Below are 24,776 nucleotides of genomic sequence, written 5' to 3' on the forward strand. Positions count from 1 at the left end.
TAGGCCTATTTAAGGCCCTCGATGATTCTCACGCATGTCTTGGTATTAAAACTCCTAGTTCTGTGTTTTGTTTGTTTGCTGTTCTCCTCTTTCAGTTCCTGGTCTTCATCTTACTTCTGACCCTGCGGACCTGCTGCCCCTGTTGCTTCGAACTTGCCTGCATCCTCTCTGCACCTGTCCTGCTGTGGTCTCCAGGTTCCAAGTCTTTGCTCCATGCGTACCTTCCTACCTGCTACACCAATGCCTGAGGACCTGAGGCTTAGAGGATCCATCTCACCTGAGCCTAACAGATGCACTTGGCTGGTCTCTCACACTCCTATTAAGAACATACTGTATAATGTTTAGGTGTGCATGCTTGACCTCGGGTCCATTCTATTTTTTGTGAACTTATACACTAATAATGGGCATGTCTGTTCCAAAATACATATCAAAGTAGTGTATGTGTAAAAACGTTCATGACAACTAGACAACTATCGTATTGATTTGCATTGGTCCATTTGCTGTTTGTACAGTACCCATTGTGCTAACGGACAGAACACGGGTGTTTAATACGTTCAAATTGTTTCGAATGAGCCCTAATGAATATGTCCTTATCTCCTACCGTGATAGCAGAGATTAGTGCAGCAAAAAGTTGATTCAGTTGTCTTCTTTCCCTAGAGAACCATAAACTATTGCCAGATTCTAACACATGGAAAGTTTCTATGAAAGAGATGGAGAAGTAGATCTATTTTTAAACCCATCTCATTTTACAAACCCTACGATGCCAACTACTCATCACACAGTTCATACTACATGCTAAACACTCGTGCTGAAGCTTGTGCTCCAGCAAACAGAAGAGTCAAGTGACGGTACTTTTTTCTATTTAAATGCAGTTGTGGCTAAAAGTATTGACACCCCTGCAATTCTGTCAGATAATACTCAGTTTCTTCCTGAAAATGATTGCAAACACAAATTCTTTGGTATTATTATCTTCATTTAATTTGTCTTAAATGAAAAAACACAAAAGAGAATGAAGCAGAAAGCAAAACATTGATCATTTCACACAAAACTCCAAAAATGGGCCAGACAAAAGTATTGGCACCCTCAGCCTAATACTTGGTTGCACAACCTTTAGCCAAAGTAACTGCAACCAACCGCTTCCCGTAACCATCAATGAGTTTCTTACAATGCTCTGCTGGAATTTTAGACCATTCTTCTTTGGCAAACTGCTCCAGGTCCCTGATATTTGAAGGGTGCCTTCTCCAAACTGCCATTTTTAGATCTCTCCACAGGTGTTCTGTGGGATTCAGGTCTGGGCTCATTGCTGGCCACCTTAGAAGTCTCCAGTGCTTTCTCTCAAACCATTTTCTAGTGCTTTTTGAAGTGTGTTTTGGGTCATTGTCCTGCTGGAAGACCCATGACCTCTGAGGGAGTCCCAGCTTTCTCACACTGGGCCCTACATTATGCTGAAAATTTGATGGTAGTCTTCTGACTTCATAATGCCATGCACACTGTCATGCAGTCCAGTGCCAGAGGCAGCAAAGCAACCCCAAAACATCAGGGAACCTCCGTCATGTTTGACTGTAGGGACCATGTTCTTTTCTTTGAATGCCTCTTTTTTTCTCCTGTAAACTCTATGTTGATGCCTTTGCCCAAAAAGCTCTACTTTTGTCTCATCTGACCAGAGAACATTCTTCCAAAACGTTTTAGGCTTTTTCAGGTAAGTTTTGGCAAACTCCAGCCTGGATTTTTTATGTCTCGGGGTAAGAAGTGGGGTCTTCCTGGGTCTCCTACCATACAGTCCCTTTTCATTCAGACGCCAACAGATAGTACGGGTTGACACTGTTGTACCCTCGGACTGCAGGGCAGCTTGAACTTGTTTGGATGTTAGTCGAGGTTCTTTATCCAACATCCGCACATCTTGCGTTGAAATCTCTTGTCAATTTTTCTTTTCCGTCCACATCTAGGGAGGTTAGCCCCAGTGCCATGGGCTTTAAACTTCTTGATGACACTGCGCACGGTAGACACAGGAACATTCAGGTCTTTGGAGAAGGACTTGTAGCCTTGAGATTGCTCATGCTTCCTCACAATTTGGTTTCTCAAGTCCTCAGACAGTTCTTTGGTCTTCGTTCTTTTCTCCATGCTCAATGTGGTACACACAAGGACACAGGACAGAGGTTGAGTCAACTTTAATCCATGTCAACTGGCTGCAAGTGTGATTTAGTTATTGTCAACACCTGTTAGGTGCCACAGGTAAGTTACAGGAGCTGTTAATTACACAAATTAGAGAAGCATCACATGATTTTTCAAACAGTGCCAATACTTTTGTCCACCCTCTTTTTTATGTTTGGTGTGGAATTATATCCAATTTGGCTTTAGGACAATTCTTTTTGTGTTTTTTCATTTAAGACAAATTAAATGAACATAATAGTACCAAAGATTTTGTGTTTGCAATCATTTTCAGGAAGAAACTGAGTATTATCTGACAGAATTGCAGGGGTGTCAATACTTTTGGCCACAACTGTATATCTGAGAATATGGCAACACATTACAGCCTGAATACATGTGGGGATTTCTGTCTAGCAGCCACAAATCATGCAGCTACGGGGGACTCAAACACGCCCAAGATACTGAGAGAACACCTGAGCATGCTCGGAAAACTCAAGTAACGAGCACACTCGCTCATCACTAATTATGTGTTAAAGGCCACTAAGCAATATACAGGGCTCTGTGCTCCACAGTGTGCATTGTTCAGTTCTGATCGCTGATAAGCAGTTTTCAGCTAATAGGTGATACTGATGACTTATCCAAAGGATCGGCCATTGAAAAGTAAAAGTCAGTTCCAAACAACCCCTTTGAATCCTATGTACCATTGGGTGATGCATTGCCACTCTCTGCTGTGTATGCTGCAAGACACTTTAGACCTGAAGGCAATATGAGAAGAGAAATGTGTGTTTACTGTAAACTTTGCAGACGAGTTGTGGCTGGAGAAGTTGTCATGTCGGTCTGGGCCAGACAGAAAAGATGGGAGTGATGTACATTTATTTTGCCTGTTAAACACAATTTAACTGGATGTGTATTAACCCCATTCATAACTAAATCATCCCTTTTATCAGAAATATAGAAAAGTGTTAAATTGCATACTGGCTGCTAATAGTACAAATGTTGAATAATGATTTGGGCAGGATTACGTCGACATTCTACTCTCTAGTGATTTTTTTTTTTTTACTTCTGTATAACAACTTTATATTTTGCTTCCAGATGTTCCATTTTTATAATTATTTTGAGATAAAAAAAAATCCCCACAGCTCCATATACCACATACTATACACTAGGTCCAGACTAGCTCTATGGCATTTACAAGGACAAAGATGAAGGAATTGCCTTCTAATAAGTAACAAGAAAGAGAGGGAAAAGTGCTTACTTGTGCGTATTTCACAAACTGTACGGCCTTCACTCACGATGCTAATTCCTACACTCTGTATTTGCTTTTTGATGCACATTTCAGATAGTTTACATTTTTTGACAAGAAGCCAACATGCAAGACCTTTGTGTACAGTAGTAGAAGGTAGTCCAAGCCAAAAAATATACACTCCAGGGCAGAGTCCAGGCAAGTAACCATACATAGCACATAATATTGTCATCTTACACACAGTACAACTTACTATAATTGTCTGTGAGCATCAGGGCCAGCAATACAACCTTCATTTACTGTAGAAACTCCAGTCATTATTGCACTTGTTAGTAATGGAATAAACAGATGACACTGCATTCTCCCATTTTTGTCTCTGTATTTGTTTTGATCAGTGAAGCCCTTTATGTAATGTAATGTTTAAAGGAATCAGTTATTATTTCTATGAATCCACGAGCAGCCAATTGTACAGTTAGTTCTTTGTATTGTTAGGAAAACAGATGTTTCCTACAGATACATGAAAGGATCCCTTAAAGCAGGGGTGACGAACCGCCTTTCTGCCAAGCGCCATTTGCATATTTAAGCCGTCCTTCGAGGGGCTGTACAAATTGCACTCTAACTCCGCCCACAAAGTACCGTACGTCCTGATGTTGGCACTGGTGTCAGGACGTAATCTTTCATAGCATGCGCCTCAGAATTCAGTAATGAACGTTGTGTGCATGTGCTCACAGAGCAAGAAGAAATTAAAAGGTCAGTAGCCATCAAAACACAACTACCAGACCCAGTACTGTGAGGCCCAGTAATCTGCCCGGGGGTCGGAGAAACGGTCATCATGGGCCGTAAAATGCATATGGCCTGAGGTTCCACACCCATGCTTTAGGGGGCTGTCAGCTGCTAAAAAATGATTTACTAATGGGCTAGTCTGATTTAAAAATAAATGAAATGGCTCTCATCCTTCCTCCAGCTCCCTATCTCACTATTTCCCAATACTCTTATCTTCCTGGCCTTGACACACTGTAAATGGCTGAGATGGGTCTATGTCGAAGCCTGAGATTGCCTGAAGGAGCTTTTCCTCCCATTTTTCAAGTGTCACAATGGAACAAGAAAGAAAAGACTAGCGGAGAACAGATAAAGCAAATCTGTCCCTTTTTACAGCGTGGTATAGAGAAAGAGATGCTGAGTAAAATGTTATTGGAAAACATTCAGTATAACTTGTATTTTATTAATTGACATCCCTGGTGACAGCATGTATATGAGTCCAGTGAGTGGTCCTTCTAGGGAATGAAAGCTATCCACATGCACAGTCAGACAGGGAAGACTGTCCATCACTGAGTAGGACCACCTATTGGACTCCCATACATGCAAACACCAGGGATTTCAACGAATAAAATAAAGTTTTAATGAAACTTTTCCCACAGACTTGTATAATAATCTGATCAGCTTCTCGTGCTCTATCACATCCTGCCGGTAGATCAGATACCATTCTCAACATGACAGGTTTCTTTAGAGAGAAAAAAAAGGTGCTTCAGGGAATAGGCAAGTATAATTTATTTTATTAATTTTTTTAAACCACTCTGAGCTATTTAAAAAAACATTATATCGACTTGGCAACTGCTGTACTCACTTGGGGGAGGAGAGCCATTGTTTACATTCATGGAGTTTATGACAAGTAGATATAGTTTTATGTTTTAGCTAAGGCTCTGTTCACATGTCCATTTATTTTTTGGAATTTGCATCTTGTGCATTTCTGTGTCAAAGGGAAGAAGGGCCCCATTTGTTTATATGGGGGTCTCTGCTTTATGTTTGTTGTATATTTTCAGAATGTTAAAAAAAACTTCTGCATCCAGGATTTTTTCTTCAATTGTAAAGATAAACATATGGAAAGCAGATGACCCTATAAAAATCAATGGGTCCCCTCTGCTTGCATTTGGCACAGGAATGTACAAGACACAAAATTCCTTTTATCTGTTCTATTTGTCTGTTCTAAATAGAAGAGACAAGTGGAGAAAAATAAACGGACATGTGAACAGAGCCTAAGGAAGGTTCTAGTTTAAAACAAGCACTAAATAAGCATTTGACAAACTGTTATCATCGTCATTATCTTTTGAACTAAGTTAAGAGCTACAGTGGGGGAAAAACATATTTAGTCAGCCACCAATTGTGCAAATTCTCCCACTTAAAAAGATGAGAGAGGCCTGTAATTGACATCATAGGTATACCACAACTATGAGAGTCAAAATGAGAAAACAAATCCAGAAAACAAGTTCAAACAGGTGCCATTACTACAGGTAATGAGTGGAGGAAAGAGGAGCCTCTTAAAGAAGAAGTTACAGGTCTGTGAGAGCCAGAAATCTTGCAATTTTTTAGGTGACCAAATACTTATTTTCCACCATAATTTGCAAAATAAATGTTGCCAAATCAGACAAGTTGATTTTCTGGATTTGTTTTCTCATTTTGACTGGCAAAGTTGTGGTCTACCTATGATGTGAATTATAGGCCTCTCTAATCTTAAGTGGGAGAACTTGCACAATTGGTGGCTGATTAAATACTTTTTTCCCCACTGTAGATTATAACTGTACAACTTTAACCCCTTGCCACAATTGAGTATACAGTTACATCCTATTGAGGCTCCCTGACTTTGATGTGAGCTCACAAGCAGATGATAACTGTGATTTTCAGCTATCTTTTACCTGTAACAGCAGTGCCTGTGATGCTGTCGTGGGGTGCCGATGGGTTACTATTATGGCATCTGCTGAAAATCCCTGTACCTACCACGACAGTACTGTTGTGAATGCCAGCTTCTGATTGGTTGCCATTGGAGACAGTCAGTTTTGCTATATGCAGCAATACTGTGGTAAGGCTGTATATAGTGCAAGTGATCGGACAATGAGAGACAAGTCCACAGATGCTGCTGGACATGAAAGCATGTTTAAGCCACGTAGGCTGCTTACAGTAGCACGAGCAACATGCAGCTTACATTTGACAAAGGAATGTACAAGATGCAAATTCCTTGTATTGTCGTGTTGAAAAACAGCTCTTGGGACACTTTGGAGAAATGGCCGCACCAGTGTTTCCACCAGCAACTCAGTGTAACGCTGAGCTGTCAGTGTGTCTGGAATGAAGATTAGTGGGGTCCGGCTACTGTACACAATATCACCCCGACATCATAATCTCAGGATAAGCACTGATGTGACATCTACCCTTAAAGGTCTCTTTATGGCATTGCCCAAGTGGTCTTCAGACAAATCTCCGGATATCATTGTACACAAAACCAATAGAGCACCTGCAGCTGGATGTCTGTGCCCATAGCCCAAAGTCCTGCAAAGTGCAAACACCTTCTGATGGTTTGTGTAGACTCTGATTTCAAATTTCACTTGTAGTACAGAATAAATTACTAAGCAGCATTTTCTTATGATGAAACCACGTGGCAACACTATGAAGAGGACATCATGAGGGAACATCACACCTATCTTGCTGCCAGGATTATTGTGGAGTGACACAATGTACTGTATCCGGTCCTTTCTTGTCTTCTTTCCATGTGCACTTTCAGCTTTGCATCAAATTGATTTGGTGCTGGAACCAGTAGTATGACTATTTCACCAATGTGTCTCAGAAGCCAGTTCTCAACACAACATCACCAGGCCTCATGCTGTTTGTGCTACTGTGAGAAGTCTGCAAGGTTACCATCTCATGCAGCATCTCCAGACTTGTCTCCCATCAAGCACATCTGGGATGTCATTGGTTGGCAATTGCAAAGGAAGCTGACAGAAGAGGATCTTGATAATTTGTTTGCCCAAATACATTCAGCATGGCAGAACATTCCTCAGACAACCATTGATAATCTCATTAATACAGCCAAGATGTGTAAGTGTGGGGATTTCTGTATGTGGTGCTCAGACTCCATACTGAATAAACAGAGAAGTTTTAAAAATGTTGTTTCCATTTTTTTCATCATTTGAAGATCAGTAACATATATTTACTTCTTGTGATTTCCAGCATTTCATGACCTTTGCTTCTTGGTGTTCCAATTTCAGTGTTGACGAGTGTATTAGAAAGTTTATCCAGCCATGTCACAATTTTACAATCTTACATTTGTCACTATACTAAATTGTTGAATGAAGATGGTGCTTCATATGTCCCCATCCAGTAGCTGGTGTTGCTTCATGCTGCTTCTGAACAGGCTGCAATAAAACTAGTCAAAGTTTCCCACAACACTGCTTACTGTAAAATACTGTAAAATACTGTATATGAGCCACTGTAAATGCCATGCCGGTGTAGTGATAAGAATTCTGTTCCGCGCACCAAATACTGTACGTTTAACTTCCAGATGACTGTGTGATCAAGCACATGAATAGTCCTCTTCTCTGCTCTCTTTGAATGTATCAGTGTCATGAGTGAATGGCTCCTAGGAATTCCACACGAGGCTCATGGCAGTTTAAAGAAGACATAATTGGGCACTGAGCCAATGCCTGAAGTGTCATAGTTAATTACGGCTTTGAAAATGCATATGTTGTAGATATAATGGGCATTTCTGCTCACATGAAGACTTCAGGGCAGGTTCAGTAATTCACTCATGTGAATGCATGTATACAGTGGTTAGAAGAGTCAATAGTCAATCAGATTACGCATTCTCAAATTGAGACCAACCATAATTCATCATTTCATAGCAAACCATCATCAGCTAGCACAGATATCTTTAGCTAAGTCTTTACCCAGTCTAATTGTTATGATAGCCACTGTGACAAATTGTGGTATTTTCAAGCTTTAGATTTTTTTCTCTCACTATATGTTTTGTTTTCTATTATAGAAATTTGCCTTCTGTACTAGCTTTTATTCAGGCATATATTTATTTAGCTGGCCTATTATCCCTTTTACCCCTAAATATAACCTACTGTACTCACCGGGATGTCCTTCTCCCACCGACTCTGACGTGAACATAAAAGCTGCAATATCTTCCACAGGTTGGTCACCTAAACCATCTACTGGTCCATTCATGGTCAGGCTTTAATTTTAAGACGTCTGAGGACGATTAAAAAAAAATCAGTTTACGGAGTACTTGTGTAGACCTGACAGCTGATGCAATTTTTTTTTTAACTCCGCGAGGCTGCAAGATCTTGTCAGTGCTAGTAGCTCAGTAACTTGACTGTGTGTATTTAAGACTGAGCCCGCCTATCACATATCACGGTTCAGCTCAGCTGTCAGTCAGGAAGGTTCTCCTATATATGGGAAGTAACAGTTATTCAATGAACAAAAAAGAACAAACATTTGCCTGGCAAGAAGTCTCAACGTGTACCTGCTTGTTTATATAGCAACTCAATATCAGACGTAAAAGAGATCACAGATCTATTTTTTCAAATGAGCTTCATTGATATTAGATATTAGATATTTCCACCTATTTTACATCTTACGTAATTCCTTCATTATGGTGATAACATAATTTTTCATAGCTTAATGATTATGAGGTAAATAATAGGATGTACAGGTAGGATATACAGGTAATATTTTAAAATCTGTTCTATCTAGGCTTAAAGGGAATCTGTTACTTAACTTTCCAGAAAAATGTACCACATGCCTTATATTTCAATTCTGGTAAAGCTGTTCTTAAAGGGGTATTATCATGCTATTAAATTGTTTTAGTTAGACCACATAAAATACTCACATTTGTAATCCGCTGTCCTTCTTCTTATATGAGAGCTTTTATCTTTCATAGTGTACAGCGCACTGCCCAGGAGAATGATCACCAGAGTCTGGCTGAGTATAGTTAGTAGTTACATTCTAGGCTGAGGCATTAACTCCTTACCAACCAGCTACCTCTCAAGCTGTCCCATTCCCTCCACCTCCTTTTCAGCTTCTGATCAGTCCTACAATATCACCAGCACCCTCCAGCCCACACCATCACCAGTTTCCAGGCAGTTCTCATAATTACAGCTATCAGTTTCCTGAGTCTTGTGCTTGTTCCAAGGCTCTGTAACTTATCTCTATATGAAAATAAAGTTGTTATGGTGGAGTTATGGTTTAGATCAATCAAAATCTGATATCGCTGTACACCTGGCAGCTTACCCTGTAAGTAGATAAAATACATGAGTGATTAGCTAACAGTTGTTGGAAAGGCAAACTGTGACTGTTTAATCCTCATTACCAAAGTGGCTTCACTCTCACTTACTTCGGACAAAACTGACATCTGGAAGAAGAGCTGCTGCTGTTCTCTCACCTTTCCTTGAGGTCAATTATCTCCTAAGAAAGTGAGCGTGAAGCAGCCCAGTAGTGGCCACTGATTGGCTGCAGAGCTCATGCGACATAACAGCACCGACACCGCTGGAAAGGCTCCAGAGGTGAAAAGATGGTATTCACTTTACAACAGGAAATACAGAAATTTATAAGGGGTTGTCCGAGTAGTGGCCAACACCCTTTAAGTATCAACCTACCGAATCTGGAAGTGGAATCCTGCTCTGTCATACATACTACCAGTCCAGGGCCTGACTGTACTCCACTGAGAACCACTGATCTCTGATGACCTGGTGGTATACTGACCAGTGATCACCACTGTAGAAAGCATGATAACCTGCTTGATAAACTGAAATATGATGTTATAGCTGCAGGGTATTATTGGGATGCCCATGTGGCCACACAAAACACCACTAGATCTCACTCTGATGCTTCAATAGTGCGGAAAAGCGGACTTGGCAACTTTTTTTTTTTTTTAAATTGCAAATCGAAACTAAAAATGTGGGAATTTACGTAAAACCACAAATATCAGAAAATTAAATCCTTCACGGACCGATCCATTTATCTATAATAGCTACCATCTAAAACCGTTTAGTTTAATTACAAGATAAGGGTAAGTAAAGGAAATTAGAGAAATATAAGGCCTGCAATAAGAAATATGATAAATAGCCAATATCTTCTGAAAGGCAAAGCATGTAATGGCTTAAAAATGTATTAAACTGTGACAAATACAGTATATTCAGTTTGTAGGTCTCTCATTATGTTCATGGGAAAAAAAGAAGAAATATGTAAAAAAGGATCATCTAAAAACGTTTATACATGAAAGCAAAGACAACATTAAAAATACTTAATACAGTGAGTATGGAAAGTATTCAGACCCCTTTAAATTTTTCATTCTTTGTTTCATTGCAGCCATTTGGTAAATTTAAAAAAGTTCATTTTTTTTCTCATTAATGTACACTCTGCACCCCATCTTAACTGAAAAAAAAACAGAAATGTAGAAATTTTTGCAAATTTATTAAAACAGAAAAACTGAAATATCACATGATCATAAGTATTCAGACCCTTTGCTCAGTATTGAGTAGAAGCATCCTTTTGAGCTAGTACAGCCACGAGTCTTCTTGGGAATCATGGAACAAGTTTTTCACACCTGGATTTGGGCATCCTCTGCCATTCTTCCTTGCAGATTCTCTCCAGTTCCGTCAGGTTGGATGGTGAACGTTGGTTGACAGCCATTTTTAGGTCTCTCCAGAGATGCTCATTGGCTTTAGGTCAGGACTCTGGCTGGACCAGTCAAGAATGGCCACAGAGTTGTTCTGAAGCCACTCCTTTGTTATTTTAGCTGTGTGCTTAGGGTCATTGTCTTGTTGGAAGGTGAACCAGAGCACTCTGAAAAGGGTTTTCATCCAGGATATCTCTGTAATTGGCTGCATTCATGTTTCCTTCAATTGCAACCAGTCGTCCTGTCCCTGCAGCTGAAAAACACACCCCACAGCATGATGCTGCCGCCACCATGTTTTACTGTTGGGATTGTATTGGGCAGGTGATGAGCAGTGCCTGGTTTTGTCCACACATACCACTTAGAATTATCACCAAAAAGTTCTATATTCGTCTCATCAGACCAGAGAATCTTATTTCTCATAGTCTGGGAGTCCTTCATGTGTTTTTAGCAAACTCTATGAGGGATTTCATAAGTCTTGCACTGAGGAGCGGCTTCCATAGGGCCACTCTGCCATAAAGGCCTGACTGGTGGAGGGCTGCAGTGATAGCTGACTTTGTGGAACTTTCTCTCATCTTCCTACTGCTTCTCTGGAGCTCAACCACAGTGATCTTGGGGTTCTTTTTTACCTCTCTCTCCAAGGCTATTCTCCCTCGATGGCTCAGTTTGGCTGGATGGCCAGGTCTAGAAAGACTTCTGGTGGTACCAAACTTCTTCTATTTAAGGATTATGGAGGCCACTGTGCTCTTAGGATCCTTGAGTACTGCAAAAATTCTTTTGTAACCTTGGCCAGATGTGTGCCTTGCCACAATTCTGTCTCTGAGCTCCTTGGCCAGTTCCTTTTACTTCATGATTCTCATTTGGTCTGACATGCACTGTGAGCTGTGAGGTCTTATATAGACAGGTGTGTGCCTTTACAACTCAAGTCCTATCAGTTTAATCACAGCTGGACTCCAATGAAGGAGTAGAACCATCTCAAGGAGAATCACAAGGAAATGGACAGCACGTGACTTATATATGAGTGTCTGAGCAAAGGGTCCGAATACTTATGACCATGTGATATTTCAGCTTTTCTTTTTTAATAAATTTGCAAAAATGTCTACATTTCTGGGTTTCTTTTCAGTCAAGATGGGGTGCAGAGTGTACATTAATGAGAAAAAAATGAACTTTTTTGAATTTACCAAATAGCTGCAATTAAACAAAGAGTGAAAAATTTAAAGGGGTCTGAATACTTTAAATACCAACTGTAAGCCAAATGGCTGTTGATCACTTAAACCCATAATAGAGTTTAATTCTGACCTTTCAATCAATCACATGGTTTGACTGCTTTTACACTTGCTGTGTTTTGCGGGCCGTTTTTGCAGCCCCAACAGATTTCTATGGGGCCACAAAAACGGCCCATAAAAATACATTGGAGCGCCGTGTCCCATATGGCTGTGAGGGCTGTGTATATGGCCGTGAAAAAATATCGAGCTTGCTTGATATTTTTCACGGGTGATGGACACGGCCTCCATTTAAATCAACGGTACCGCAAAAACAACGTTGTTTTTGCAGTACACCGTATTTGCGGATCGTCGTTTTTTCCCTGCTATTTGTTATAACAGGGAAAAATGGCGATCCCAGAAACCAGCCGCAAAAAACCTGACAAGTGCAAAAGTAGCCTTAATCAATAGCAAATAAATGGTATAATCACTGAAAGTGCTTAGTGTTGGATATGCAAAACAATAGCAAATAAGACAAAACATGTGCTATGATAATATGGAACTGATAATAAAGATGGATAAAAAAAAGTACTAACAGAAAATTTATGCAATGTGATATACAGTATACAAATAAATAATATATCACATGATGTGAATATATGGTAAAAATGACCATAATAACCAAACCCGCAATATTCTAATAGTGCATATGAGAAAACAACATGAATATAAACTAAGGATCACAAAATGTACATACCGCCAGCAGTGCCTATTATATGGAATGCATGAGTCTATACATTTATGAAACCTGCTAAGGTAACCTGGATCGTAAAAAATACGTCGATAGTGCATATCGCCACTAGAAATGTGGCTTCATCAGGGACAAGAATGCTGTGCAAGTGGTTCATATAATCTTACATATATACAGTGGCTTGCAAAAGTGTGCACGCCCTTGGTTTTACCTATTTTGCTACATTACAACCTGTGTTTAAATATTTGTGTAATCTGATTTGTGTGTGATGAATCAGCACTAAATAGTCTAAGTTGGTGAAGTGAGAAAAATATAGGTATAAATTAATTTGGGATCAAATAACTAAAAATTGGCATGTGCAAATGCATTCACCCCTTTTGCTATGATGTCCATAAAAAATTCTGGTGCAAGAAATTATCTTTATAAGTCACATGCTTAGTGAAAGGAAGTCCTCCTGTGTGCAATCTAAGTTTCATATGGTCTGTCAGTCTTCTGAAAGGCCAAAGAGGCTGCAACACCAAGAGAAACCACAAATCAAACACCATGAAGACCAAGGAGATCTCCAAACAATCAGGGACAAAGTTGTTGGGAAGTCAGGGTTGGGTTATAAAAAAAATCCTGATCTCTGATGATCCCCCGATCACCATCCATCATCAAATGGAAAGCGCATAGTAGCACAAGAAACCGGCCAGGAGAGAGCCACCCACTAAAACTCTCTGCCCTGGCAAAGAGGGCATTAATAAGAGAGGCAGAACAGAGACAAAAGGTGTCCCTGAAGAAACTGCAGAGTTATCAAGCAGAGACTGGAGTACTTATCCATATGATCACAATAAGCCGCACACACCAAAGCCTTTAAAGAAGAATGAGCAGAAAAAATCCTTTATTTACACACAAAAATTGTAAGGCTCGTTTTGAGTTTTGCAAAAGACATGTGATGGAGACCAAGGTAAACGCTATGTCTGGTGCCAAACCAACACAGCTCATCACCCCAAGAACACCATGCCCACAATGAAACGTGGTGGCATCATCGTGCTAGTGGGGTAGATTATACGGTGTGCAGGCCATTATGCAAAGAGGAGGGTTGTGTTGTGGCCATCATACTATGTATAGGGTTATGTAGGGGCAATTACAATGTGTGGAGGTGTGTAAGGGTAAAATATTTTTTATATATATATATGTAATTTATTATTAAATTCTTTTTGTAAAATATTTGTCTCATCATTATATTTTTTGTCATTTATGTCATTTTTTGTGATACAATAGGTTTGATATTTTTATCATGATTTTTTGTGAATGTCTTTTGTAAGGGATATATGGTTTAAATTAGATATTCAATTTTTTTAGATAATTCTCTTTCAGTATATTCTTGGTATTTATTTCCTATATAGGTTAATAATTAGCTTTTTTTTGCTTGGAAATGACCATTGAAAATGGATTATAAAAATCATGACTCTGGTTATCACAAATATCTTCCATCTTTAAAGATACGGGATCTAATGTAAAAGATGGGTTTAATGAGAGCTGCCAGGATGATAAAGTCACCTTGAATGAAATTTTATATAAAAGGACAAAAACTTGGTGGAATAAAAGCTCACTAGAGCAATATTTACAACATAATTTAATTCCACGTGGTTTACGCATACAAGTATTCCCCTCATTCCCGATGGAGGATGAAACATTAATGAAAAGGTGGGAGGATACTTGTAATGCATGCTCTCCTTCTTTTTTAGAAATTTTAATTGATGTTGACAAAAAGAATTTGGAATTTATGGAGAATAATCTTAAAGTACTACAAGAAAGACTTCAAAAAAATCTTACTACTGAACAACTAGCAAAACTGGATTAAGAATTGAAATTATCCTTCTCCAAATGGGAATCTGAGATCCAGAAAAACAAATTAAATATATTTCAACGAGATATACAGGATCATCAGAATAATATCGTCTGATCGCACTAAACGTACTATTCCGTCCTTGGGACTTAGGTCCCAGGTCACATGGACCGAACAGTACGTCTAATGTAGGAAAGGGGTTAAGCCATGTTTTAGTTAGGGGCTGAAAAATAGCTATGAACAAGCCTGTCATTCAAAGACCATGCCTTCTTATAAGTAATCATTGGTTCCTTAATCAAATAAGAGGAGATGTCAGTGTCCATATGCAAAATGAGCCAATGCTTCTTAATAATGTTTCTTACTGAGGTAGCACCATTATCAAACGTAGTGATAAATCTCAGGATGTCGCGGTCTTGTTTTTACATGGTAGGATTTAGTAAGGGTACTTTCACACATCAGTTTTTTGCCATCAGTCACATTCCAAATTTCAGAGACACGATATACAGTTGTGGCCAAAAGTAGTGACACCCCTGCAATTTTGTCAGATAATACTCGGCATAATGTAGGGCCCAGCTTGGTCTCCCTCAGAGGTGCAATCATTTTCAGGAAGAAACTGAGTATGATCTGACAAAATTGCAGGGGTGTCAATACTTTTGGCCACAACTGTATAGATGAATCATTTTCCTCAAAGTCGTTACCACATACCACAGTCTCCTTCCACCAGCCGAGGAAGAGATTTGCATAGGCTGGGGCACAGGGACTGCCCATTGCAGTCCCCCTTAGCTGGTTGCAGACTCTGCGGTTAAAGACAAAAATATTACGAGTTAGGCAAATCCAAAGAAGTCTCAAAATAAAATGATTATGTTCCTGAAATTAGCATCCTCTCATGTTTAGAAAGTATTTCACTGCTTCCAAACCCCGATCATGGGGTATGGAAGAGTATAGAGCCTCTACATCTATACTTGCCAAAAAAGATTCAGGATTGATAGTGAGACCTTCTAGATGGCAGAGGAGATCAGGTGTATCTTGGACATATGATTGTAAAGAGGACACAAATGGGGACAAAATCAGGTCCAAATAAATGCACGCATTTTGACATAAACTACCCACTCCTGATACAATGGGCCGCCTACCCTTAAAGGGGTTAAACCCCTTGTGAACCTTGGGTAGTCAATAGAATGTGGCAGTAATGGGATGGCTTGGGAGAATAAAATCGAATTCTGCTTTGATAATAATCCTATTCTCAAGGGCCTCAGAAAGAATTTGCTGCAGTTCCTCACGATATTCATTGACAGGATTATGTGCCAAAATTTCATAAGAATCCCTGTCTGCAAGGATGTATTCACACATCTGTTGATATTGGCTGACCCCAGGATGACAACATTGCCCCCCTTGTCAGAGGGTTTAATCACAATGCTGTCATCCTGCTCGAGTCGATTAATTGCCTCCATCTCTTTTTTGGAGCAATTGAATTTGCATTGTATATGACTCTGAGAGTGTTCAGCCAATTCATTGGTAACCAAGTTAGAGAAAATATCAATCGCTGATAGATCACCAGAAGTCGGCGTCATCTTGGTACTCTTTCCTTTCAATTGAGTGAAAGGGCCCAAGCCCAAAGAATTAGGATTAATCTCAGCAATGCTATCTAGTAATCTAACATCAGCCAACATATCCTCTGGTATACCCAATTCAGAGCATGTACGAGATTCTTGTCTGTGAAAAAACATTTTTCTACCTAACTTTACATAGAAACAGATTCAAATCTTTGACAGTCCTGAAAAGATCAAAATCAGTATTCGGGACGAAAGAGAGACCCTTACTCAACACCGACAATTCAAAATTTAGCTTTAGTTACTCTGATCAGGATTCTTCTGATAGTATCAGGAATGGCCACCCACTGCAGAAAAAACTTTAAACTTCTTTAGACTCATATTACAATGTTTTGAATTTATCCTAACATCTACAGGTGCTTCTCATAAAATTAGAATATCATCAAAAAGTTAATTTATTTCAGTTCTTCAATACAAAAAGTGAAACTCATATAGAGTCATTACAAGTGATCTATTTAAAATGTTTATTTCTGTTAATGTTGATGATATGTTGATGATTATGGCTTACAGCCAATGAAAACCCAAAAATCATTATCTCAGTAAATAAGAATACTTTATAACACCAGCTTGAAAAATCATTTTAAAAATCGGAATGTTGGCCTACTGAAATGTATATTCAGTAACTGCACTCAATACTTGGTCAGGGCTCCTTTTGTATCAATTACTGCATCAATGCGGCGTGGCATGGAGGCGATCAGCCTGTGACACTACTGAGGTGTTATGGATGCCCAGATTGTTTTGATAGCAGCCTTCAGCTTCACAGCATTGTTGGGTCTGGTGTCTTTCATCTTCCTCTTGACCTGGGGAGGGAAATCTTTTTTCTGCCAAGGGCCATTTGGATATTTATACCATCCTTTGGGGCTGTATAAACTTCTCCCACAAACTACATCCTGATTCTGGCATTGGTGTCAGGACGAAATCTTTTATTGCATGCCCTTCAGTGTTCAGTAGTGAACACTGCGCGTGTGTGCTCACAGAACAAGAAGAAATTAATGAGCTGGTGGCAATCAAAATACAACTCCCTGCCAAAGCACTGTGGTCCTTGAGTATCTTCCCGGGGGCCAGATAAAAAGTCATTGAGGGCCGTAAATGGGATGGGGGTCTTAGGTTCCCCACCCTTGCTCATGACAATACACCATAGATTCTCTATGGGGTTAAGGTCAGTTGAGTTTGCTGGCCAATCAAGCACAGTGATACTGTTGTTTTTAAACCAGGTATTGGTACTTTTGGCACTGTGGTCAAGTGTCAGGTCCTGCTGGAGAATGAAATTTCCATCTCCAAAAAAGGTTGTGGGCAGAGGGAAGGAATGCTCCAAATTTCCTGGCTAGATGGCTGTGCTGATTTAGGTCTTGATAAAACACAGTGGACCTACACCAGCAGATGACATGGCTCCCCAAACAATCACTGATTGTGGAAACTTCACATTAGACCTCAAGCAGCTTGGATTGTGTGCTGCTCAACTCTTCCTCCAGAGTCTGGGACCTTGAGTTCCAAATGAAATGCAAAATTTACTTTCATCTGAAAACAACACCTTGAACAGCTGAGCAACAGTCAAGTTCTTTTTCTCATTGGCTCAGGTAAGACGATTCTGGCATTGTCTATTGGTCATGAGTGGCTTGACACAATGAATATGACGCTTGTAGCCCATGTCCTGAATACGTCTATGTGTGGTGGCTCTCGAAGCAATGACTCCCAGCAGCAGGCCACTCCTTGTGAGTCTCTCCCTAATTTTTGAATGGCCTTTTCTTAACAATACTTTCAAGGCTGCGGTTATCCCGGTTGCTTGTGCACCTTGTCCTACCACACTTTTTCCTTACACTCAACTTTCCATTAATATACTTGGATACAGCACTCTATGAACAGCCAGCTTCTTTAGCAATGACCTTTTGTGGTTTAACCTCCTTGGAGAGTGTGTCAATGACCGCCTTCTGGACATATGTCAAGTCAGCAGTCTTCCCCATGATTGTGGAGCCTACTGAAACAGAATAGGGGACATTTTTAAATGCTTAGGAAGCCTTTGTAGATGTTTTTTTATTGTTAATTATTCTAATTTCCAAAGATAATGACTTCTGGGTTTTCATTGGCTGTAAGCCTTAATCATCAACATTAACAGAAATAAACACTTGAAATAGATCACTTTGTTTGTAATGACCCTACAGTATATAATATATGAGGTTCACTTTTTGCATCGAAGAACTGAAATAAATTAACTTTTTGATGTTATTCTAATTTTGTGAGAAGCACTTGTACTTAATAGGGACCAAATTCAAGTTTTGCCCTTGGGCTTAAATTTTGTGCCTGATAAGAACTGTGATTTATTTACAACATTGTTGGATATCAACAGATTTCTTTGAAATCTGACAGTCAAAAAATATTTTTTCAGCCAAATCAAACAATATGTGAATAGGACATTTTTTCTCAACAAATTTTACTGTTTAAGTTCTGTTGAACGAAAATCATTAATGTGTCTCCAGGATCTACAAGATGACAATCTATCCAGGGATAGAACTGTCGGTCAATCTCTTCAATTGGAAAAAAGTTTTTTTTTGTTTCTTTTTTTATCTTATCCAAACTAGGTCGGATTGTATGGATAGGTTCCAGAATGCAATTGAACGAATACCAAAAAAACACTTGCTACTTCTATAAAATTTACAAAACGCAGATACATCAAGGATATCCTCTTCATTTGGAAAGGGGATATATCTACCATACTAGAATTTGTTCAGTATTTGAACAACAATCACTGTAATCTTTAACGGGAGTGGTGGAACCATTGTTCTGTGGTCAGAGAGCCTGGAGGGGCTTGACTAGGTGAGCACCTGACTTTCATTAGAGCCCCTGATTGTGTGGTTAGACTTGGCTCCCGATAAACAACAGGTGCAACTCCAGGACAGACCATTGACACACAGCAGCTGACCCCCAAGGGAGTAGCAGCTCGTACAGCCGGGAGGATCAGAACAGCAGATGCAGGCACAGGCAGGTGCAGAATGGTACAGCTGCCACGGCAAGTGCTGGTGGGTCCGGCTGATATGCAGACTGGCACTTCAGGTGCAGGCTGGTCCGTCTGATACACAGAATAGCAAAGCTAGTGCAGGCGGGCCCAGCTGATATATAGGTAGATGGGTCTGTCTGATGTACAGACTGCAACAGCTGAAGCAGGCATGACTGGCTGTTATACAGACTGGCAACAGCCATTACGAGTGGATCTGGGTGAAATACAGTCTGACAAGGCAAATACTCGCAAGGAGGTTAGGGATGGTCAGATACTAGCAGTAACTAGCAGATTTAGACATGAGAACTAGCAAACATGTTTATAAACAACATTGCACAGGCACCTCCATGCATGTGGAGGTGCCTTAAATAATAACTTAAAGTATGGGGAGTCACTGTATTGTTAATATACCCCTATTTTTCAGTCTTATTTCTTGTCTTATTCTCCCTTTAATTTGTTCAGCATCCCTTTTACTGCATTTTCTACTTTTTAATGGTATGTTTTTAAATGTTTCAATAAAACTGTTTCTTTTACTTATTGGATCACTTCATTTTCCTACCGTATTTACCACACGGTTTTGGATTTAGGGTTGTTTTATCTTGAACAAAGTGCCTTCATTAATTTCGGACAATCACTATTTAATTAGTTTAACAGCCTGATGCAGCATGCTCTAACAGCTTTGTTCAACGTGCCCTAACAGCCTGGTGCACAGTATCATAACAGCCAGGTGTAGAGTGTCATAAGAGACTGGTGCAGGATGCCCTAACAGCCTGATGCACAGTGCCTTAATAGCTTGATGTAGAGTGCCAATGTAGTAGGGGCCCGGATTGGGGAGTGGTCCACTGCTTACCGCGTCCAGAGGACACAGACACCAGACGGAGGCAGATTTTGGTTGCAACAGGTCCGAGTTTATTGTCCGTCCTCCTGACGACCGTAGCCATACACCGCAGCTCCTTTACAGCTCTCCGTATTTAGGCCCAGGTACCTTCACCTTCCTTCAGTCGTAGTGACGTTCCTTGCGGCTCTTTCACTGGGGCTGCCCTAGGCCTATCTACCGCCAGCGCTTCACCAGTCCGAGGTCGTCATCCAATTGGTACCCCGGGGCCTCGTCTGTTCTGCGGTTCTTCGGGTCGGGGCTACCCCCCTGACTGTCTCTTCCTATCAGTCCCCTGGTCGAGCTTTCCACCGTTGTTCATTCTCCTTACTGATGCTTCTCCTCCTGAGCTCCTCCCAAGACTGGAACCCCTATTTTTCAGTCTTATTTCTTGTCTTATTCTCCCTTTAATTTGTTCAGCATCCCTTTTACTGCATTTTCTACTTTTTAATGGTATGTTTTTAAATGTTTCAATAAAACTGTTTCTTTTACTTATTGGATCACTTCATTTTCCTACCGTATTTACCACACGGTTTTGGATTTAGGGTTGTTTTATCTTGAACAAAGTGCCTTCATTAATTTCGGACTATCACTATTTAATTAGTTTAACAGCCTGATGCAGCATGCTCTAACAGCTTTGTTCAACGTGCCCTAACAGCCTGGTGCACAGTATCATAACAGCCAGGTGTAGAGTGTCATAAGAGACTGGTGCAGGATGCCCTAACAGCCTGATGCACAGTGCCTTAATAGCTTGATGTAGAGTGCCAATGTAGTAGGGGCCCGGATTGGGGAGTGGTCCACTGCTTACCGCGTCCAGAGGACACAGACACCAGACGGAGGCAGATTTTGGTTGCAACAGGTCCGAGTTTATTGTCCGTCCTCCTGACGACCGTAGCCATACACCGCAGCTCCTTTACAGCTCTCCATATTTAGGCCCAGGTACCTTCACCTTCCTTCAGTCATAGTGACGTTCCTTGCGGCTCTTTCACTGGGGCTGCCCTAGGCCTATCTACCGCCAGCGCTTCACCAGTCCGAGGTCGTCATCCAATTGGTACCCCGGGGCCTCGTCTGTTCTGCGGTTCTTCGGGTCGGGGCTACCCCCCTGACTGTCTCTTCCTATCAGTCCCCTGGTCGAGCTTTCCACCGTTGTTCATTCTCCTTACTGATGCTTCTCCTCCTGAGCTCCTCCCAAGACTGGAACCCCTATTTTTCAGTCTTATTTCTTGTCTTATTCTCCCTTTAATTTGTTCAGCATCCCTTTTACTGCATTTTCTACTTTTTAATGGTATGTTTTTAAATGTTTCAATAAAACTGTTTCTTTTACTTATTGGATCACTTCATTTTCCTACCGTATTTACCACACGGTTTTGGATTTAGGGTTGTTTTATCTTGAACAAAGTGCCTTCATTAATTTCGGACTATCACTATTTAATTAGTTTAACAGCCTGATGCAGCATGCTCTAACAGCTTTGTTCAACGTGCCCTAACAGCCTGGTGCACAGTATCATAACAGCCAGGTGTAGAGTGTCATAAGAGACTGGTGCAGGATGCCCTAACAGCCTGATGCACAGTGCCTTAATAGCTTGATGTAGAGTGCCAATGTAGTAGGGGCCCGGATTGGGGAGTGGTCCACTGCTTACCGCGTCCAGAGGACACAGACACCAGACGGAGGCAGATTTTGGTTGCAACAGGTCCGAGTTTATTGTCCGTCCTCCTGACGACCGTAGCCATACACCGCAGCTCCTTTACAGCTCTCCGTATTTAGGCCCAGGTACCTTCACCTTCCTTCAGTCATAGTGACGTTCCTTGCGGCTCTTTCACTGGGGCTGCCTAGGCCTATCTACCGCCAGCGCTTCACCAGTCCGAGGTCGTCATCCAATTGGTACCCCGGGGCCTCGTCTGTTCTGCGGTTCTTCGGGTTGGGGCTACCCCCCTGACTGTCTCTTCCTATCAGTCCCCTGGTCGAGCTTTCCACCGTTGTTCATTCTCCTTACTGATGCTTCTCCTCCTGAGCTCCTCCCAGGACTGGAACCCTCTGGAACCCTGTCCTGTCCTATTTATCTCCCTCCTCAGGAAATCCCCTCCTGGGTTCCTGTCTCCCCGCCCCCCATGACTAAGCGGTTTCTAAAGCCCTAAGCTGCTGTCAAGTCCTGAATTACGCTCCCCCTGCCATCTTGTGGTCAAACTTGGGTATTGCACTCCTATTCCATTCTCCCCCAGCTGTTTCCCTTCTATTATTATAACCGTCCATCTGCAGTGCACCCAGCATCCCTTCTTCCTACAGACAAGTCCGTCCGTCAGGTCACCTTCTCCACACCATAATAGATTGATAAAGCGTGCCCTTACAGCCTGGTGCACAATGCAATAACAGCCTAGAGTAGAGTGCCATAACTGCTTGATGCAGCGTGCTCTAACAACCTGGTGCAGCATACTCTGACAGCCTGGTGCACAATGCCAAAGTCTGGTGAAGAGTGCCGTAACAGTCTGCTGCAGGGTGCCCAAAGAGTGTAATAATCTTCTGGGCACATTCTCTTCTCAGCTGTGCACTTTTTTGAGGTGGTAAAAATGAGTAGAGCATCAAGCAGGGGACGCAGAAGTGGACGTCGTGCTGTTGGTGGTGAAGGTGTAGCAGCTACACGGAGAGGACATGGTCGTTCTGGGCCTGCTTCATGCACAAATGAAACACTTTCCTCTGTTGCATGCAGGCGAAAGGGCATTTTGCGTAATTTTGTCGGTCCGAGTACCACTGGACTAATAGTGAGCCACAAACATGTTGAGGTAGTTTTAGATTGCATGGCTGATAGTGACTCAGGTTCCTTTGCATTATCTTCCACCCGATTCCCTACTGAAAGAGCAAAGTTGACACCTGAGTACCATGGTCATCTGGCTTCCACCTCACCCCTTTGCAAATCAGCCAAGCAGTCTGAGCAGTCACTTCTGCTTTTTGATAACTCTGCTGGCTGGTGTTCCATGGACCATTCACCTTGCCCTGCCCACAAGTAAAAGAGATTGAGTGCACTGATGCCCAACCACTTGTTTAGTTGAAAGAAGAATACATGGGAGGGTTAGTGCACACGGTCAGCGGACTAATGCAGTACATCTCTGACGATGATGTAACACAGGTGTCGACTGCTGCATTTTTCTGCAGTGTGAATACAAAAGCATGGGCCATGCACACAGCGAACAAGTCGGGAGGACAGTGTTCACACCAGCAAAAGACTGAAACACAGTATAACAAACGTGTAAAAATACTCTGTTCTAAAAAAATATAAATACCCTGTTTTGTTATCATCTTTTTACTAGCACTTGCTGTTTACTGTTATATATATTTTTTTACAACAGAGTATTTTTACACATTTGTTATACTGTGTTTCTCTGTGTTTCAATCTTTCTGCAGTGTGCAGACTGGCAAGGAGGGCAGGGGAGTGGATGGAAGATGAAATGGGGTATAATGAGGTCCTGGAGCAAACATGATGTGAAGGCCACCTGTGTGACGTGCACAGTTTTGGAGGACGAGGTGGCCACGCTGCCACAGCTGCACAGCAAAATAGGGAGCAGGGTGCAAAACCACAGCAAATGACCCCTAGCCAGTACACCATCTGCTATTGTCCACCGTGCAGTGTAATACACACCTGAAAACCAAGGAAAGATTTGAGGCTCCTCCTGCTCTCTCTTCTACTGCTGTCTCGGCCTCCCAATCAACAGTGGCACCTGGCTCACCACAAAGAGAGGATGTGACAGATCAGCTGAAACTGTCAACTGTCAGATGAAAGCGTTCAGCTGTCCATCCCCCAAACACTGGAGAGAAGGTGAAAGCAACCCACTACCCACCCATAAGCCCTGGTCCTGAATGAAAGCATTTTAATATTACTAGCGTTTGAAATGCTGCCATTTCGGCTGTTGGAAATAGTTTTAAAAAACTGATGGTGGTGGCTGTCCCACAGTTCTTGGTTCCCAGCAGACACTATTTTTCCTGGCGGGCAATCGCTGTCCTGCACACACATGTTGCTGACAAAATCAGGTGCCCACTGCACATTGACATCAGTAGCAAAGCCCACATATTCACTGATACGCGGCTTAGTAAGCAAGGGCAGGATTGTTTTCTGTGGGTGTTGGCTTCTCCTCCAACTCCGATTCCTCCACCGCCTCCTCATCCGGTAAACATATCAGCTGCACCAACTTCAGCACAGCCAGGGAGAAAAGACAGCAGGCTGTTCTTAAACTCTACTGTTTGGGGGAAAAGACCCCACAAGGGAAGAAAATGTGGGAACACAAATGCATGCTGGTAGATGCACTACTGATGGCATTCCCACCTCACAGCATGGGCTCAGTGGAAGAACAAGTCAGAGGAGTAGGAGTAGAATGCAGCTGGGGCACCAGCACCACCACAGAATGGAGGGTTAGCCTGGCCAAAATGTGGAAAGTCTTCCTCAGCACGCCACAGTAAGTCCTGAACATAATGTTCCAAAGTCCACAGATTAAACAAATCTACACTCTTATGCAATGTTGGCAATAAAATCAAGTGATTCTGTGGCAATTAGTGATATTTTCTTTAAAAAATAAAATCAACTTGGAATTCAGAGTTACATGAAGTCTAAAATTGTCTGAGATACAGAAAGGCACCATATATCCAAGCCAGCGTTTCAGCCAACCAGCTTGACATTATTCAGGATCATTCAAC

The 24,776-nt window shown here is 41.4% G+C and overlaps 1 protein-coding gene across 1 annotated transcript in view; it reads right to left on the minus strand.

Moving 5' to 3' along the window:
• LOC141088654 (S-adenosylmethionine synthase) overlaps window positions 1–8,565 on the minus strand; it is a 70,230-nt gene extending 61,665 nt beyond the window's left edge. The window contains exon 1 of the mRNA XM_073574800.1: window positions 8,293–8,565. Coding sequence (XP_073430901.1) covers window positions 8,293–8,386 — 94 coding nt within the window. The 5' untranslated portion in view covers window positions 8,387–8,565. The remainder of the gene's footprint in view (window positions 1–8,292) is intronic.
• Window positions 8,566–24,776: the final 16,211 nt, after the last annotated feature.

The sequence above is a fragment of the Dendrobates tinctorius genome, unplaced genomic scaffold (assembly GCF_039654945.1).
Source record: "Dendrobates tinctorius isolate UK_male_01 unplaced genomic scaffold, ASM3965494v1 ptg000040l, whole genome shotgun sequence".
NCBI lineage: Eukaryota > Metazoa > Chordata > Amphibia > Anura > Dendrobatidae > Dendrobates > Dendrobates tinctorius.